The sequence below is a fragment of the Vigna radiata genome, chromosome 2 (assembly GCF_000741045.1).
Source record: "Vigna radiata var. radiata cultivar VC1973A chromosome 2, Vradiata_ver6, whole genome shotgun sequence".
Lineage (NCBI taxonomy): Eukaryota > Viridiplantae > Streptophyta > Magnoliopsida > Fabales > Fabaceae > Vigna > Vigna radiata.
In genome coordinates, this window is record NC_028352.1 from 17547913 (window position 1) to 17566682 (window position 18770).

Below are 18770 nucleotides of genomic sequence, written 5' to 3' on the forward strand. Positions count from 1 at the left end.
GCAATATAAATTAAATTGGGTGATGATACAAATACTTCATTTTGTATTCCATACTTATCCAATGCTAATAAAATAATATTTTTTTAAAAATAAAATAATTTTAAACAAATTGACAAAAAAATTTAATATGAATCAACAGGAAAAGAAGGAATTTTATAGTTTCAATCTGTGCAATCAATGGACACAATCACTAATTTTTACTGAGATTCCAGAAGAAAAAAATGTTCTAAAAAATGCCAATCACTCAACTAAATTCTCCAAGAACTCCATGCTTGTTGTTTTCATCATGGTGGCTGATGATGCCACACAGTGACGACAATTTGGACAAGTCGGTTTTTCCTCTAACCAGTGTTTGATACAATCAAAATGAAAGATGTGTCCACAAACTGAAAACACAACACACTCTTCTCCATTCTTCAACTCTTCTAAGCAAATTGCACATTCACTCCCTACAACAGAAATCCAAAACCCAACAACAACATCAGTAATTATTAACACCTTCTGCACAATTTTACACAGATGTTTTGCTTTATATCATACTGTTCCTCACATACACAATTTTGTTTGTATATACATAAACAGTTTTTATAACAATTTTCAACTCAGACAAATTTGTTTCGATATTACGAAAATAGAGAAGCAAAAAAATTATCACTAGTCAGGTACAAGTCTTCAAAAATCATGACAGTTTAACCATTTTAGTGTGTACAGAAATCTATCTTTAGAAATCACTTCAAATTTAGAGTTGAAATCGTCGTGATTTTTAAAGACTTATATACTTTTGATTTGTTCATTTTCCTAATATTTAGGCATAGATAAAAAAAAAACAAAAAACAATGTTTCATTTAATGAATTCTGTTCACCTGACAGAAATGGTTGGTTTTGGAAGCATACGATAGATCCAAGCAGCTTCATTACTTGTTGCGTTTTGCCACTTCTTTTCTCTTCAACGACCCAGAAAAGGTTATTGAAAATTTTGACCAGCCTCTGGTTTTTGGGTGGAGTAGTGTGTGCGTGAAAGGCGAATGTTTGATCCTGCGTGAAGGTGCAAAAGAGGAGGGCGATGATGCAAAGGGCTAAAAGAATGGCTGCTGAAAAAATGGGTGAGAAAACGTAGAAGAACATGAAAATCAGTGTGGCTATGGAAAGGGCAATGATGCAGGAAGACAAGGGAGGAGAAGGTGGTGATGAGAATGCATGAATTCTTGGAACTGTGATGTTCTGGTCCATGATGTGTTTGTTTTGAACACAGGTTTCAAAGCTGGCTTGCTTTTTGTTTGTATTTGGAAGCAAGGGGAACATTGGCTTAGGAAAATTAGAGAGAAAATAAAAAAAAAGTGACAACCCACAAGTTTTGTTTTTTACATATAACAGGTATATGAAATGAGAAGGGTAGAAAATCAGGATAATCAAGAGATATCCTCAAACTAGGTTTGTAGAAGTCGATGGTTCAAAGAACATTGGGATTTTAGTATTTAGAACAAATTATCATTATGTTAAAAAAAAATATTTTTATTATGATATAAAATCAAAGTTTACACACATAAATCTTTTATGGATTAAATATCATTTTAGTATCTATACTTTGAGACGATTTTGATTTTAGTCTCTCTTTCAAACTAAAGTACAATTTAGTCCTTCAACTTTAGAAAATTCTGGTTTTAGTCATTTTTACTAAATATTTTTAACTTTATTTGCTCTATCAAAACAGAGTTTTATAAAGTTGAATGACTAAATTGTACCTTAATTTGAGAGAGGGATTAAAACCAAAATTACTCCAAAATATAGAGACTAAAAGCATATTGAACACATCTTTTATTTATTATTTAAAAAAAATATTAATTTTAATGTTTTAAATATCTCTCAAAATATATATATATATATATATATATATATATATATATATATATATATATATATATATATATATATATATATATGATTCTTATTTATTATTTTGGTATATGTTGAAATTCCGCGTTGAATTTTTGGTATTATTTTTCTATATATGGATACTAATTTTTAATGTTTTAAAATATTAAGATCAGTATTTATTAATATAATTTAAAGACTGGGCACTCAAGAATCCAAACTTTATAGACATAGAGAATAATTAGGATTTGTAATGAGAGAAAGAAGAATATTTATTTAATATTCATAAGTAACTTTATGAGAAAAATTTTAGTCAGATTTGTGAAGTGTGTTTTTGATTCTCATGAACTTTGGATCTTCAATTTGTCTAAAAATTTGATTTGATAAAGAGAATTAGTCAATAAGCATGTGCATGAATGTACAAATTAAAATATAAAGAATTTAGATTTATAAATAGTTTATTTGATGTATATTTGTGTAACGTAAAGGTTTTTCTTTTTTGACTAATTATATATAACTGTTATAAATAATTTAAGTTATGACTATTGAAATAACTAGCATTAATTAAAATAGTAAATTTATCACATAAATAGTGAGTTCAATAATATTTTTTAATTGAAAGATATTCTTAAACTTTCATTTATCTATGTTTTTGTAATAGTTATATCTTTCTTTTCTATTTAATCATTATTTAACTTATAGTCATGTATTTATTATGACATAAAATGCGAATTTCTATTCTATTTATTATGACATAAAAGAATTTCTTTTATTGTAAATACATAACATTATTATTAAATCAACAGACTTTCAGATTCAATATGTTTGAAGGAAATATAATAGTCAACAAAAGATAATTATTACAAAAATACAATTTTTCATGTAGGATAGTTTGTGATTAATAACATTAATTGTAGAAATTATTTTATTATAAATAAATAGATAACGTATTTTTTTTTTCATAAAATCATTTTATTTGTTTCTTAATGGGGGTAAAATTGTTCTTTATTATTTTATTTTAATAGTTCCGTTTTGCAAAGCTTAAAAAACAGTTACGTCTTCTTGTGTTTATAGTGCATTAATGTAAACACAGATACATGGAACGTTTTTATGTATTTTTATCTGAAAAAAAGGGCATAACTCCAGAATGGAGGAAACTGTTTTATACTATCTAATTAACTTTGTTATTTTGTAAAAGAAAATATTAAGCACGCATTAATTACGGTCTCAAAGTCACAAATTAATGAAATGAAAGTAAATTTTTGTTTGACTTAGAGAGGAAGAATTCTAACCAATGCACTTTTCCCACTGTTTGAAAGAAATTTGAATTTATTAAATGGATGTTAACTATTTTTTTAGTGTTATTATTTTATTGTTTGGCATATATAAAACGGATTAATCAAAATTATCTATTATAAAAAATTATTAAAAAAAATTAAAAAAATATTTTCCTTTATTATACCTTCCATTTGTTTTATTTTCAAATAAGTAATAATATGTAATAGTTAAAATACAAAAATTGTCTCTTAGTTAATTTTTTAGATTATTATACCTATACTCATTTTTATTCAATATAACCTAACATTTTATGTTTGCAAAATATACCTTCAGCTCATTTTTGCTTTGGAAACTTTTATTGGAAGATTTACCAAGATAAATCATACGCCTTTAAAATTATTTTCGAAGATACATAATCTCTAAAATATTGGATATATACATAAAAATCTAATATTACTTTCAATTCAAAACCTCAGAATTCAATGTTATTGATTTTTTTTATATCATTTAATTTTCTTATTTTTATGTGAAAAGTAAAACTTTTAACCATTTTTAAGAAACAAAAATTCCTATTTCATTCCATTTTACGTATAAATATGAATTGTAGACATAAGATATATGACATATTCAAATGTTTTGTGAGTTTATATATATATATATATATATATATATATATATATATATATATATATATATATATTTCTTAATTTCTTAATTTTTTCATTTTTACTTAATAAAAAACTTTAAATTATAATGTTTTCATTTACAAGTTCTTGAATAAATAATTTTACTTTTAACTTTAAAAAAACTATTATAATGTGAAAAATAATCTCTAAGTTATTTAATATATTACCGTTCGCTTTGAAATTATATATTTAGTGTTATTGTATCATTAAAAATGAAATTTATGTATAAAATTACTATTTTAAAATAAGTCCTTCGCGCCATAACGGATGTGGTATGAAAATTGTTCCTTCCCACGTTAAAAGTCAACCACATGTGATGTTTAAATAAATGGTCTCTCCACCTTTCTTTAAAGCGAAAGCTTTGTTATCATTCGTTTCTGTTCAAGTTTTGGTTGAAAAGATTGAGGGTAGATCGTTGTTTCTTGTTCTATTATAATTGTCTAATAATTTTCAAGAATATAATCCACATCAATCGATTGTTGATCTGGAGATGACACTTGAGCACTCAAGTCAAATATGTTTCATAAAGAAATCTCTATTTTACTAGAATAAAGAAATGTGTTTTTATTTGGACATTAATTTTACATTTATAGGGTTTATAGCAATCAAGCACATTAATTAACAATTAACACCGTATATTCATATTTGATACAATAATAAAACCATTAATGTCGTATATTTATATTTGATACGACAATCAAACCATTAATGTTGTATATTCATATTTGACACGACAATAAAACCATTAATGTCGTATATTTGTAAAGCGAAAGGCAATATGATCCATTATTTAGCCATTAATACCTGCTAATTGCCCATAAATGACCATTTACTCTGATCGGTGAGCAGGGACTATTATGAGCTTAAGAGAGGCCACTGATGTTGTATTAGGAAGCCTATTTTCAATGCGTTTTAAGTCTCATTCTTCTCTACACCGAGCGACAGACGCTAGGAGTTCACTTGGAATCATTCCCTAAGCAGAAGAGGCTTTGGTGAGAGCTACGAAAGCGTTCACCGAGCGGCGGACACTAGGAGCTACAAAAGCATTCCTTAGGTCAAAGAGGCTTCGATGAGAACTAAAAAAGCGTTCCTCACTGAGTGGTAGACGCTAGGAGCTACAAAAGCATTCCCTAGGTCGAAGAGGCTTCAGTGAGAGCTATGAAAGCATTCCCATCGAGCGACAGACACTAGAAGCTACGAAAGCGTTCCCTAGGTCGAAGAGGCTTCAGTGAGAGCTACAAAAGCCTTCCTCACCGAGCAGTAGACGCTAGGAGCTACGAAAGTGTTTCCTAAGTCGAAAAGGCTTCGGTGAGAGCTACGAAAGTGTTCCTCACAGAACAGAGAACGCTGGGTGCTACAAAAGTGTTCCCTAGGTCGAAGAGGCTTTGGTGAGAACTACAAAAGTGTTCCTCACTGAGTGGCGGAAACTAGGAGCTACAAAAGCATTCCCTAGGTCAAAGAGGCTTTGGTGAGAGCTACAAAAGTGTTCCTCACCGAGAAGCAAGCTTCATTTTGCTAAGTGGTTTGTATGTAGAGTCCTTTCATCTACATTGAAGAGAAAATAACAATTCGAATTTGAATGGTCAGAAAAATGTAGCCAATCAAATTAATATCAAAATAGTTTAGGTTATAAGGTCGAATGACCAGGCAAGCGAGACCGTTCAGTCTTCGGTTGAACATTTGAAGACCAAGAGTGATAAATCCATATTTGGATGTGTCACCAGTATGTTGTAGGTGCTTTACTGCCTTGTGACCTACAAATTATATGAGGACATTGACTATGATAATATAAATAGGCACTGTTTGAGATACATTGAACGAGGGTAGAGGTGCCTAGTTGATGCTCGCTCGAGAGCCAAGCCATTGGAACCTGACAAGGCTGAACGTAGGTAGTCCAATTGACCGAGTGGGGAGGGAGTAAACCTTCTTGTGCAAGATATTTTCACTCACGAAAATATGCATTAAACAAAATAAAGTAAATGCTTCAATGTTTTATAATCTATTTTTATAATGAAAAGTCATTAGATCTTGACAAGGTTGAACATAGGTGATGGGTCAACTGATCGAGCGGGAAGGGATTGAATCTTTCTATGCAAGATATTTTCACTACAAAAATATGCGTTAAACAAAATAAAGTAAATGCTTCAATATTTTATTTATTTTTATTTTATTTTTATAATGAAAAGTCATTGGATCCTGACAAGTCTGAAAGTATGTGGTCCAATTGACCGAGCGAGAAGGGATTGAATCTTCCTGTGCAATATATTTTCATTCACAAGATGTTGGTTGGTATAGAGATTACGCAAGTTTTCGTTGGTTATTCGTGAGATTTCTAAATTGTTAAGATATAGGAGTGTGATATGTGATTTTTAGGATTTCACCTCAAGGGATGAAATGTTGTTGTAAATAATTTTCATTACCAGTATCTAGTATTAGTGTGAATGTCATGTTGTATTAACCATGAGGTGTGGTGATGGTTGTCATTAATTAGGTTTTCTTGTTATACTTTGTTAAATATGGATTGTATCTTTTCTCTTGTGAGAGGGTAGAAAGGCGAATCTCTTCATTTCTAAAAGGCAGTAGAATAGATGAGTCTTTTCTTCTATGATGGGCAGTAGAAGGGACTGAGACTAGAGTGTTTCTCTTTTTCCTTTCGAGAGGGTAGAAATAGATAGATGTCTCGCTTGTTGGTTCTGGCTCGTACTGAGCATAGTGTTCGATGTGAACAACATAAGAGTTTTTATTCACAAGTCTTTGAGAAGAAAAGGAAATAGGTCCAAAGTTACGACAACTCAAATCGTTTTAGTTTGAAGAGAATTAGTACAGTGAAAAATGGAAGATGACATATCGAAACGAGTTGCTTTTAGATGATGATTGACATACATGCAAGATTGAGCTTGTTAGACGATTGAGCTCGTTGGACGAGACCTTGTGCTATGGGTGAAGTTGAGAATTGAGACAAGGAAAGATATTTCGTAGATAAAGAAAAGATATGGAGCGAGAATATGGCCTGAGACTATATTAGGCCAAGGGAAGCTTAGAAGAAGCTTTATTGCTCTTACATTCTCTTCTGTAGTTCTTATTGAATTCTTTTTTTTTTCTAGGTATCTCCTCTGTCACTGCTAATTATACTTGCTGAGTCCCAATGTGTGAGAAGGTCATGTGTGAAAGGAGGATATTGTAAGCTTGTAGTTTGGTTAAGGTAAAAAATAATCTCTAAATTATTTAATGTATTATAATATTTTTATAATGTGAGTCAGATTATATATTATTATTTTTTATTGTGTTATTAAAAATAAAATTTATATATAAAAATACTATATTAAGTTAAGTTTAAAGCTTAATTATTAAGATAATATTAGAGTAAACCAAAATTTATTTTAATAAAATTTGATATTTATTAGATTTGTTGTGCTATATAATAAGTATAAATCCTATCTTCTAAGTTGAAAATTAAGTTAATTTTAAAATTAATTTTTTAAAAAATGCCATTAAAATATTTTTATGTAATTTTTAATATAAATATTAAATAAAATCATTTTTATATTAAATAAATTATGTAAGAGAAAAATAATATTTTGTATATCTTATTATTTCTGAGAGTTCATTATTGTTTTTGACAATGAATATTATTAATCCATATTAACACTAGAGTTTAGAAATATATGATACGCACTTTCAAATACTATCTAAAGAAAAGCAAAGAAATGATTATATGTCTTCATTATCTCTTTTACATTATTTTTTTCAAATATGCTTTATATTTTTAAAATCCTATACCTGTTTATTTATTTTTTTTCGTTTTAAATTTACTTTACGAACAAACACTAATACAAAATATGATAAAAGATATAGTGTTTTTTAAGTGCCGTTAAAATGGGTTGAAATCCGTAAGTCAATCCGGCTCACCACGAGTTTGAGTCGGATTGGATTGAAAAAAATGTGAAAATTTTGATGTGAGCCAATTTTGACCCAGTTTACTAAGAACCCGACTCATACGGGTTAAACCCGTGGTAGGTTGGATTGACTCACCAACCCACCTATTTTTTTAATTAAATCAAATTAATTAAATTAGTTATTCAAATCCTATTTTTTATTGAAATCAAATTAATTAAATTAATTATTTAAAATGCACAACCTTTATTTAGGCTATTTTTACAATATTTAAACATCTTATATGTACAATATTTTTACAATATTTAAACATCTTATATAAAAAACATCCTTTATGTAACTAAATTTTTTTAGTTTTTTTATACTAATTATTTCAAAATAAACACATGTTACTTATGATAACTAAGATTTTTTAATTTTTTTATATTAATAAATACAAAATAAACACATGCTACTTAATAATTTAGATTCTTCAGTTTTTTTAGTTTTTTTATATCAATTGAACTAATTATTACTGTTTCAATTTGATCGACCAAAGTAACATATTATAAGAATGTCAGAAGAAGAGGGTCAAAAAAGTTAAGTGAACTAATGAGACAACTCATTTAACCCACAAACTCGTGGTGGGTCGAGTCAGATTCAAATTTTTTCGACTCACTAATAAATGAGTCGGATTAGGTTGACTCACAAAGAAACCAACCCATGATAGGTCGAGTTGGATCAGGTCAAACTGGATTATCCGTTTTGACACTTCCGACGTTTTTTTTATAACTTAAGTACTAAATCAAGTCAATATATAATATTTTAAAACTATTAGACGTACTTATTCCTTTCATGCATTAAACATGAAATATTTTATGAATAAGGTAATAATCATTACATTCTCAAAATAAAATTTGGATTAAAATACAAAGTGGAATTTTTATCTCACAGGAGGAGAACGTAGATTTAGTAAGATTTTTTGATTTTGCATTCTTGCAATTATAAGCTAAAATGTATTTCTTTTTTGGGTCAAATTATGAATGAAGTACCATAATTATTACAGTTTTTTAAAAATCTATTAGTTTTAAAATCATATAAATATGAGATATAAAACTTGTGAAATCAGTATTATTCATAAGTTAAGTTAGTTATTGAAATATCTTTGTGATAATTTTATTTTAGTATTATGTAGTTAATTAATCAGTTTATTAGTATGAGATAAAAATTGTGTAAGTGTTATATAGTGTGAAATGTAAATTGTTTGTCTTTAAAATGTATAAAAATATGATTTCTGTATTGTGTGGATGTAGTAGTGGTGTTCGTTTCGAATCCTTTTGAAATCAAACCTGTGGTTATTATTATTTTTTATTTGTCTTTGTTTTATTTTAAAATAAATAATATTATATCTGTTTATTTATATTTTGTTTTAAATTTACTTTACGGAATAATACAAACACTAATACACAATATAATAAAATATATTTTTTTATAACCTAAGTACTAAATAAAGTCAATATTTAAGACGTATTTAATTCCTTTCATGCATTAAACATGAAATATTTTATGAATGAGGTAATCATAAATTGGGGTTGAAAGACTAAGAGGAATTTTTATCTTACAAGAAAATATGGATTTAGTAAGATTTTTTTGTTTTTATATTNCGGTAAGTGTAAGGTAAAATATTTTTTTTATTTTAAATAAAATTATGAATGAAGTAAATATGACATATTTATGATTTTTTAACACTATAATCATTACAGTTGTTTTGAAATCCAGTACACTTTTAAAATCATGTTAATGTGGGATATATTTTCCGGTAATGTCATATATTTCTTACAGTTTTAGAATTCCTGTTAATATCACTATTCTATTTTTCTTTTAAAAATGCACTATTTATGTTCATATTTATTTTCTGTACAATAGCATTAATTGAATGCTACAATAGCAGCATCGCAGAGATGCAGGAATGAGAAGCCACCACTTAAGGGCAACACGACTAATGCCATTATGGCAAAGTCATCATACCATTTTACTATTTAAGAAAGCTTCTATCACTAAATTTGTTTTATTTTAATTAAACTCACTATTGTAAATTTTATAAGCATAAATGATACTGTTCTTACAATGAGGACATGACATTTATAAAACCATTTTATCTTCTACTTTTTATNTTTAATTAAACTATTTCTCCTGATTATTTGAAACTTTTGGTTATCTTTGAAGTGGTTAGTTTGAATTATAATTAGATTGGGACATTGTGCTTAAAAAGATATTTCGAAATTCAAGTTAAAATTAGCATATTTAAAATAAGATTAAAAGCTCTTTTTAGTTCTAGTTTTGGTTGGGAAAATTCGAATTGGTCCCCATATTTTTTTTGTGTTCAATTTGATCCTAAAAAACGTAATTAGAATTCAATTGAGTCCTTTTCACTAACTCCGTTTAAATTGATAACGGTTTGTTGTCCAAATATACAATTCTATTGTGAGGTGTCATGACATGGAGTCTTAGTGGCATTCTTAGTTGGATATAGGATTTTAATATTCAATAACTAAATAGGTCACATTAGCACTAGTTAATTTTGCTTCAACACTTGCCATTTTCTGGCCTACACCTACACCTGCCAAAATACTACAATTTCGAAGGACGACAACCTGAGACAGAAGCATCTATCTCAAGCTTTCAACAATCCCACTTTACCAAGAAAATGATAAACCCACAAAAGTGTAAAGAGTAAGAGAGATGAAGAAACGGTAAACCCTAAAAAAAATGCATCTTTATCAATGGGCTAAGCCGAAAGGTGCTACTGGATCTGTGAAGGTGCTACTAGATCTTCACGATTTCTGGGTTTTGTTGCAGGTACCATTGCGAGGAGACGAACACGCGAGGTTGAACAGCGGCTCAATTTAGGGTTCCATGGAAATTGGGATTTTCTGATTTATGGGTTTGCAGGTGATGAAGATGAATGTGCGAGATGATGGAGGTTCTGCATGTGCCGCTATGCAAATTTCTCTGATTAAGATGCAATGTAGATGGAGGTTGCAAGGCTAACGGCGAAGCTTCTTGAAGATGGCCATGGAAGATTCTCTATCGCGATGAAGATGGTGAGGGCGCGATTTTGGTGGCGCTTTGATGAAGGATAACGGCGACGCTAGGTGGCTGACGGCAAGGTGGGTAAGGTTTCGCCCAGTGGTGGTGGAGGTCGTAGGGGAAGAAGAAGAAGAACGAGGAGGCTGTTAAGATCCAGTGAAGAAGAAAACTATGAACCAGTGAAAAAGTTATAAAAAAAAATAAAAATAACTTTAAATGCCACTGACCACTCCACGTCACCCAATAAATGACACCTCACAATAGAGTTGCACATTTGGACAACAAACCGTTATCAATTTAGACGGAGTTAGTGAAAAGGACTCAATTGACTCTAGTTATGTTCTTTAGGACCAAATTGAACACAAAAAAAACATGGGGACCAATTCAAATTTTCCCAACCAAAACTGGGACCAAAAAGAGCTTTTAACCTTAAAATAATAAGAAATGTATAATAATGATATTATTTAATACTTTGAAATGTCTATTTATAATTTTATTTTTTAGTTTTTATTTACGTAGATTATAAGAACATAAAAAATAGAATATTAGAGTTGATAGATGTATTAAAATAATGAGACCGGGTATTTTATTATAAAATAATATCATAATATAGATAGATTTTTCCAAACTTCTCTCATTATCTAAATCACTTTCTATCTCTCTGAAACACTATTCTCTTAACCTCTCTATCATCTCTTTAAGCATTCTAACTCCTTGATCGACGACCAGGAGGTACCTAGGCGATCATTGTGTCAAGGTTTATAACTTCAACCAATCAATTCGTTGTTTAGAGCAAGTAAGTCAAAAACCCCTTTTTCTTTAGTATTTTAGGGTTCTTGATCATGCAAGGTGATTCTGTTTTGCATGGGTTGAGAATCTCTCTTTCTTGATTCTTGGTTCAATTGATGTTCTAAAGTTAGTTTCCAATCACCAATCAGTGATTCGTAGGTGTTTTAAAAGTTTCTTGCATTGCAAGAAATCGGTGGAGCATTTTGAGAAATTAAGCGGTTAGGTTAGAGGTAAGGGAAACTAGTGTTTTTATTTTAATTTGAGTTGCAAAGTATGTTTTGGTATGTAATAGTATAGAAATTCAATATATGCTAACTTTTNATGTTTGATTTGTATGGTGCTTTTATATGCATGATTGATTGAATGAAAATGATTGTATGAATTTGATTAAAGTTAATTTTTGGCTTGTATGTGTGGTTGGTGTGGTGAAGGATGATGGTATAAAATTATTTACAGTAGAGAGGAATCGGTTTAGGAAGATGGTAGTTATAGTTTAGTGATGATTTGAATGGTTTTAGGTGCAAACTTGGGAACTTGAGTAGTGAAATTTTGATGGGAATGTTCTGAGACAAATTTGAGTTGTTGGAGTATGCAATGAAGTTGACTTGTTCTGACTCCTAAGTTGCATGACTTTGAGCTGAAAATGGTTTAATTCATTTTGGTCAAGAATGGTTGGTGCTGTAGAATTATGCAGACTCACTAAGCGAGTGAAGTCGCTCACCAAGAGGTTAAAGGTCTTGACCACTGTCTCTGGATTTGTCTAGTGAGTTGGGTCGTTGGGTGAGTGGTTGAAAGGTCTGAACCACTGTCTATGGATTTGCCTAACGAGTTGGGTCGTTGGGCGAGTGGTTGAGGGGTCTGATACATTGTTTTTGGTCTCGCCTAGGAAGTAGGGTCGCTGAGTGATAGGGTTGGGGGTTTGGATCATTGTCATTTCATTCCCACAGCGAACTGAGTCGCTGAACGAGAGGTTGGGGTCTAGGATCAATGTCATTTTTATTCGCACAAAGAGTTGGGTTGCTAAGCGAGAGGTTGAGGTCTAGGGAACACTGTCTGTGTATTCACACAACGAGTTGGGTCGTTGAGTGAGAGAAATCCGTCATTGCCCAGCGAGTGTGGTCGTTGAGCGACTTGTTCAAGTTTTAGCTTACTGTTTCCTTCTTTATTCTTGATTGATTAAAATTATGCTTTGATTCATTTTGGGGGTGATGTATGATTATGTATGAGTCTATATGAGTATCAAAGTTATGAATTGAGATTTAAATTGAAAGTATGTGGTTTCAAAGTATGGTTTCAAAGTCGTGGAAGACTTCCAAGGAGGAATCTTTCATTGGTGATTTTATGTAAGACTAGTATAAATTATAAGAAGCCGATATGATGGTCATCCTAAACCTCTAATAATCATTTGTGCTCAATTAGAGAGTGATGTGTCATGTCGTGAGAGGAGCAGGAGGTCCTAGCTTGTGGGCCTTTCTTCATGGTGGCAAAGGGTGTTTTAAGGACTAACCCTGTGTGGCAACTTTGAGCGGGTCAGCTGTTCCACCACACATGTGCATAACTATTCATGGCTCGACAGTTATACTAGATGGTAAAGGGTTTGGCCAAGCCTGAGTTAGTATGTGTGAAGAGAAATAATGTGAAAGTTATTGTGTGCTTGAACTTGTATATATAGTGTTTACTTTAGTATGAATGATTATTTTTAAAATAACTTACCCTTTCTTGCATGTTTCTTAGTTGTTTGTTCTATGTGTATTTTCTTTGGCGATGATCATTTAGTGGGTGTGAGTAGAGCAAGATGATGTGTGCGTTGAGCAAGCATTAGGCGGAGAGGCTTCTGATCTATAATGTTTTTAGACTGTTTTCTTTAGAGTACTTATAATTTCTTGGTGGACTTTTGATACACAAGTATTGTACATAGTTTTGATAATAGTACATGTTGTATATAAAGTTAGAGTTATAGTTTTCTTTGGATGACTATAAGAATGACTTTATACTTTTTATCAATCTTGTTAACTGATCTATCATATTAACTATGTGGTGACTGTTATATAGTTACATGCTATATTTTGAGATGTTATATTTTTGGTATCAGAGTAGATCTTTCCTTAGGAATCCTGTAGGTTATAAGTGTATTATGCTTGTGTTGTGTACTCATAGTTAGGTTTGGTTGGTATCCTTGTTTCTTTGAGTTGGACTGATGAGTTTTCTCTCTGTGTAAGCAGAGAAGATGACACCTAGGCCTCCTCCTCCTCCACCCACTAATCTAGATGCACCAGACCTTATGAGGATGATGGAATCAGTTTTAATAGCGATGCAGAATCAAAATGTTGCTTTGGTCAAACAAAATACAGTTGCTTTGCAGCAGTTAGACGCTGCTAGGATGTCAAATGAAGTATCCCAAAGGCGATATGTGGAGTTGATGAGTAGCGGTAGAGTTTTAGCAAGACCTTCTTCTTCTTCGCCGACAGTATCACAAGATTGAAGTTTAGAGAGTTTCTTACAACATCATCCAATTAAGTTCAGTAGGAAGGCAAGCCCTGATGAGGCTAATCAGTGGTTTAGAGATATGGAAAGGATATTCAATGCTAAAAGTTGTCCAGAAGAGAATAGGTTGTCTTATACTGAGTACTTACTGTTTGGAGAGGCCAACCATTGGTGGAGTAGTATGAGAATGCTTCTAGAAGGCAGTGGTATTCCTATTACATAAGAATTATTCAAGAAAAACTTTTACACCGAGTACTTTCCCGATAGTGTAAGATTTGCAAGGAGATTGAATTTCTGTAGTTGGTGCAAGGAGGCATGTCCGAATATGAATATGTTGATCGTTTTAAGCATCTTATCCGTTTTCATACATTGATCATGGATGAAGAATGGTAGTGTAGGAAATTTGAAAATAGATTAAGATGTGATATCCTTGTTCAGCCTCTGCTTATGCCTGACCAGATGGCTTTTGCATTTGTCTTGTTCGAATTTGAGGATTTAGACGTGCGAGACCGACTATTCCTCTTTTGTAGTACGACCATTCGACAATACGGTACAAGAGGACTTTATTTAAAATCTACATCAACTAAAAATAAGATAAAGTTTCACTATAATGAATACAAATCCTATTGAATTTGTAAAGTTAAGTTAATCTTAAAAATAATGTTTTAGAAGATGCTATTAAAATATTTTAAGGTAATTTTTAATATAAATATTAAATAAATTATGTTAAGAAAAAAATATTATTTATATCTTTTTTATTTATTTTCTTTGAGTTCATTATTGTTTTTGACAATGAATATTAATCAATTTTAACACTAGAGTTTTGAAATATACTATACGCACTTTCCAAATACTATCTAAAGGAAAGCAAAGAAATGATTGTCTCCATTATCTCTTTTACATTTTTTTTTTCAAACGTATTTTATATATTTAAAAGATTATACCTGTTTCTTTATTTTTTTTCGTTTTAAAGTTACATTACGAACAGACACTAATACATAATATATTAAAAGATATAGCGTTGTTTTTTATAACTTAAGTACTAAATGAAGTAAATATTTAATATCTTAAATTACTTAGTTCCTTTTATGCATTAAACATGAAATATTTTATAAATGAGGTAATAATCATTACATTTTTAAAATAAAATTTGGTTTAAAATACTAAGTAGAATTTTTATCTTACGAGAAAACTTAGATTTAGTAAATTTTTTTTATTTTTGCATTCCTATTCAAGTATAAGGTAAAATGTATATCATATTTTGGGTCAAATTATGAATAAAGGAAATATGACATTTTTTTTAACATTATAATCATTACAATTGCTTTGAGACTCAGTATGATATGAGATGTAAGACCCATAAATTAGTGTTATAAGGAAGTTATTGTAAGCATTGAGGTGTGAAGTGTGGTTAATGTAGAAAGGGTAATGATACTTTGGTATCCAGAATTTGATAATTTTTTATACCGTCACGTGTCAAATTTTGAGTGGTCTACGTGTTTAATGAAAAAAAGAGAGAGAATGACGTGGATTATGAAGTGGGAAGGGTCTCAAGCTTGGTTTTCATTTTCAAATTTGAAATTGGCATTTGAGATATTGGCAACGAAAAACCTAGAGAGAGAAGCTCCCACTCTAGCGACAAAAGCTCCCTCACCGTTTCCACTGTCACGCGCCATTCAACAGTTACCGGACTGTCATCCGCTGTTGTGCCGCCGATTGGAAAGTGCTTAGCTCCCGATAACGGAAGCGCACCGCCCTTTGCCGATCAACGGAGCACATTCCGGCGTAAGTGCACCGTTTGAAACTACTTAGGCCGTCGTACCCTGCTGTCTCCTTCCGTCGTGAAGAACCTTGGTGATTTTGAATATTTCCATATCTTTTCTTTATGGAGTAGCTTTATTTATTTTTATATTATTTTTATAAATATTTTTCCCTTGTCATAAAACATCATTTCTTTTGTTACTAGATTAAATCTTGCCATGAATATATTATACTTAACTTAAACTTTGAGTTTTTTTCTCAAATGGTACTACATATTTTTGTTCTTTTACCACACTTAAACTCTATAATTTTACTGATATTTTAGTCTTTGTCTAGTACATGTCTAGAGTACAAATATAAGTGTAGACAAGTAGGTCACACAAGAATCGAATTTTTATTTTTGGTTACATAGATGCAATACATTTTAGTAAAATTATGGAGCCTATGAGTGTGTATGGTCAGTCCATAAATGTAGAAAATTTATATGCAATATTTTATTTTAAAAGAAGAAGAAGCTTGCTATGTGTGCGGTTTCGGAGGTAAAGAAAATGAGGCTGTGAAGCCGTGTGTTGTTCGATTTTTGGTAATTGATATTTAAACATTAGGCTTAAGTTTGGTGTAAGTAGACCATTAAACGTAATTAATTAATTATTAAGGTGCTGAATTTCATATGGTAAAGATTAGTAAATTTTAAAATATGTAAGAGTAAATAAAGTGGTAATTTCAAGTAGGTAATTATTTGTTTATAAATAGTTGTGGTGCTTGATGTGGTTAGATGGATGGAGTTCATAGGAAATTGTGGTAATGATATGTTTTAATTGGTACAACAATTTTGTTAACTTATTGAGGTTGTTTGTGATTCGAGCAATGTGTTGGTTAAATGTTTTTTTATATTTCATGATTGATATAATTAAAATTGTTAACTTATTCAGGTTGTTGTTGATGTTGGGGTTTCGAAAGAAGAGCTTTCTCATGGTATAGTGAAAGAAGCTCTTGAAAAATATGGTGTGCCATTGAACCAACAACAAACCTCGGGGTGTGAAGGTTAGGATGAACTCAACCAAAGCACAACGTACGATCGAATGAAGGCTGCACCCTAAAGAAAGATCATGATTATGGTGAAGAGAACTCCATTTACACCAGATGGTAGAAGAAAAATATGAGTTGTTGAATCAGTTGTAGTTATATTTTTATGTTAAAAACCTTAGTTGGATGTTGCATTACAATATGAAATGTCAATATCACTTAAGATGTTGATGTACAAACATTTATTTTTTGGCATTAATTTTAAATTAATTGGATTGTATGAAAGTGCTTCAATTACATTCATTTATGTTTTATGTTTTATGTTTGTCGGCATAAAATGAAATTGTTAGGCAGGTTTGTGAATTTAGTTGGCCAATCATCTTCACATTGGATATTATCTTCAAATTTGTGTTTTATTTTGTGAACTTTATCTGTTATTGTTGATGAAAGAGATTGGTTGTTCAAATAAAGTTTGTATGGACATTATGCGTGGCTATTTAAGATTTTGTCCTCTATTTGTATTCCAAGCCTGTTTTGCAAAACTGAATGTGTAGTAACAGACCTGGGAGCAAAGGGAAAATAAGTGGGTAGTTCAGGAAAACTTTCTACACAGGGGGGTCAACTTTGAAAATGGCCTTGGTTTTTAACTGAACCAACTTTTTTTAACACTTATTGGACTTATTGGATAAAGAAGTGATGTTCAGCTATTGATGATCACAAGTATATGGATGTCAATGGCCAAGGAAGAATTATTGTTAACACCTAATGTGTAGTAACAGACCGGGAGCAAAAGGCAAATAAGTGGGTAGTTCAGGGAAACTTTTTGCACAAGGAGGTCAACTTTGAAAATGGCCTTGTTTTTTGATTGAACCAACTTTTTTTAACACTTATTGGACTTATTGGATAAAGAAGTGGTGTTCAACCATTGATGATCACAAGTATATGGATGTACATAGCCAAAGAAGAATTATTGTTAACACTCAATGCGTAGTAACAGACCTCAGAGCAAAGTGCAAATAAGTGGGTAGTTCAGGCAAACTTTCATTACAGGGTGGTCAACTTTGAAAATGACCTTGTTTTTTAATTGAACCAACTTTTTTTAAAACTTATTGGACTTATTTTATACAGAAGTGATATTCAGCCATTGATGATCAAAAGTATATGGATGTACATGGCCAAGTAAGAATTATTGTTAACACTCAATGTGTAGTAACAAACCTGGGAGCAAAGGGCAAATAAGTGGGTAGTTGATGCAAACTTTCTGCACACGGGGGTCAACATGATAAAAATGATTCTTTTGTTTAAACTGAGCGGTTTCCAAACGGCGGAAGGAGACAACAAGGTACACCGGCGGAAGGAGACAACAGGGTATGATGGCTTAGGCAGTTTCAAATGATGGACCTGCGTCGAAATGTGATTCGTTGATTGGCAAAGGGCGGTGGGCTTCCGTTAAACGGTGGGAAGAGACGCGAGCACTTTCCAATCGGCGTTTTCGGGGGCTGAGCACTTTCCAATAGGTGGCACAACGGCGGATGGCAGTTCGGTAACCGTTGAACGGCGCGTGACAATGGAAACGACGAGGAAGGTTTTGTCGCTGGAGTGTGAGCTTCTCTCTCTAGGTTTTTCATTCACAATCTCTCAAATTCCAATTTCAAATTTGAAAATGAAAACCAAGCTTCAGACCCCTCCAACTTCATAATCCACGTCATTCTGTCTCTTTTTTCATTAAATATATGGACCACTGTTAACGGATTGGGAAGCGTACCAAATCGTATCAAGTAATAATAAATGGTAAGTCCAAGTATCGTTTTCCCAAGAGACTCGAAAGGCCTTAACGTTCATGTGAATTAAGATAGTAAGACTTGAAAATAAAATTAATTAATTGGATGTGAGAATAAAATATAAACATGC

At 31.2% G+C, this 18770-nt stretch overlaps 1 protein-coding gene across 1 annotated transcript; it reads right to left on the reverse strand.

The window, feature by feature from the left end:
- Nucleotides 1–235: 235 nt before the first annotated feature.
- Nucleotides 236–1371, reverse strand: LOC111240582 (RING-H2 finger protein ATL14-like). Its single transcript, XM_022775846.1, has 2 exons — nucleotides 864–1371; nucleotides 236–449 (listed from the first exon to the last, which is right to left on the reverse strand). Exons 1-2 carry the CDS (start codon nucleotides 1300–1302, stop codon nucleotides 241–243), a joined length of 648 nt encoding a protein of 215 aa, XP_022631567.1. The 5' UTR covers nucleotides 1303–1371; the 3' UTR covers nucleotides 236–240.
- Nucleotides 1372–18770: the final 17399 nt, after the last annotated feature.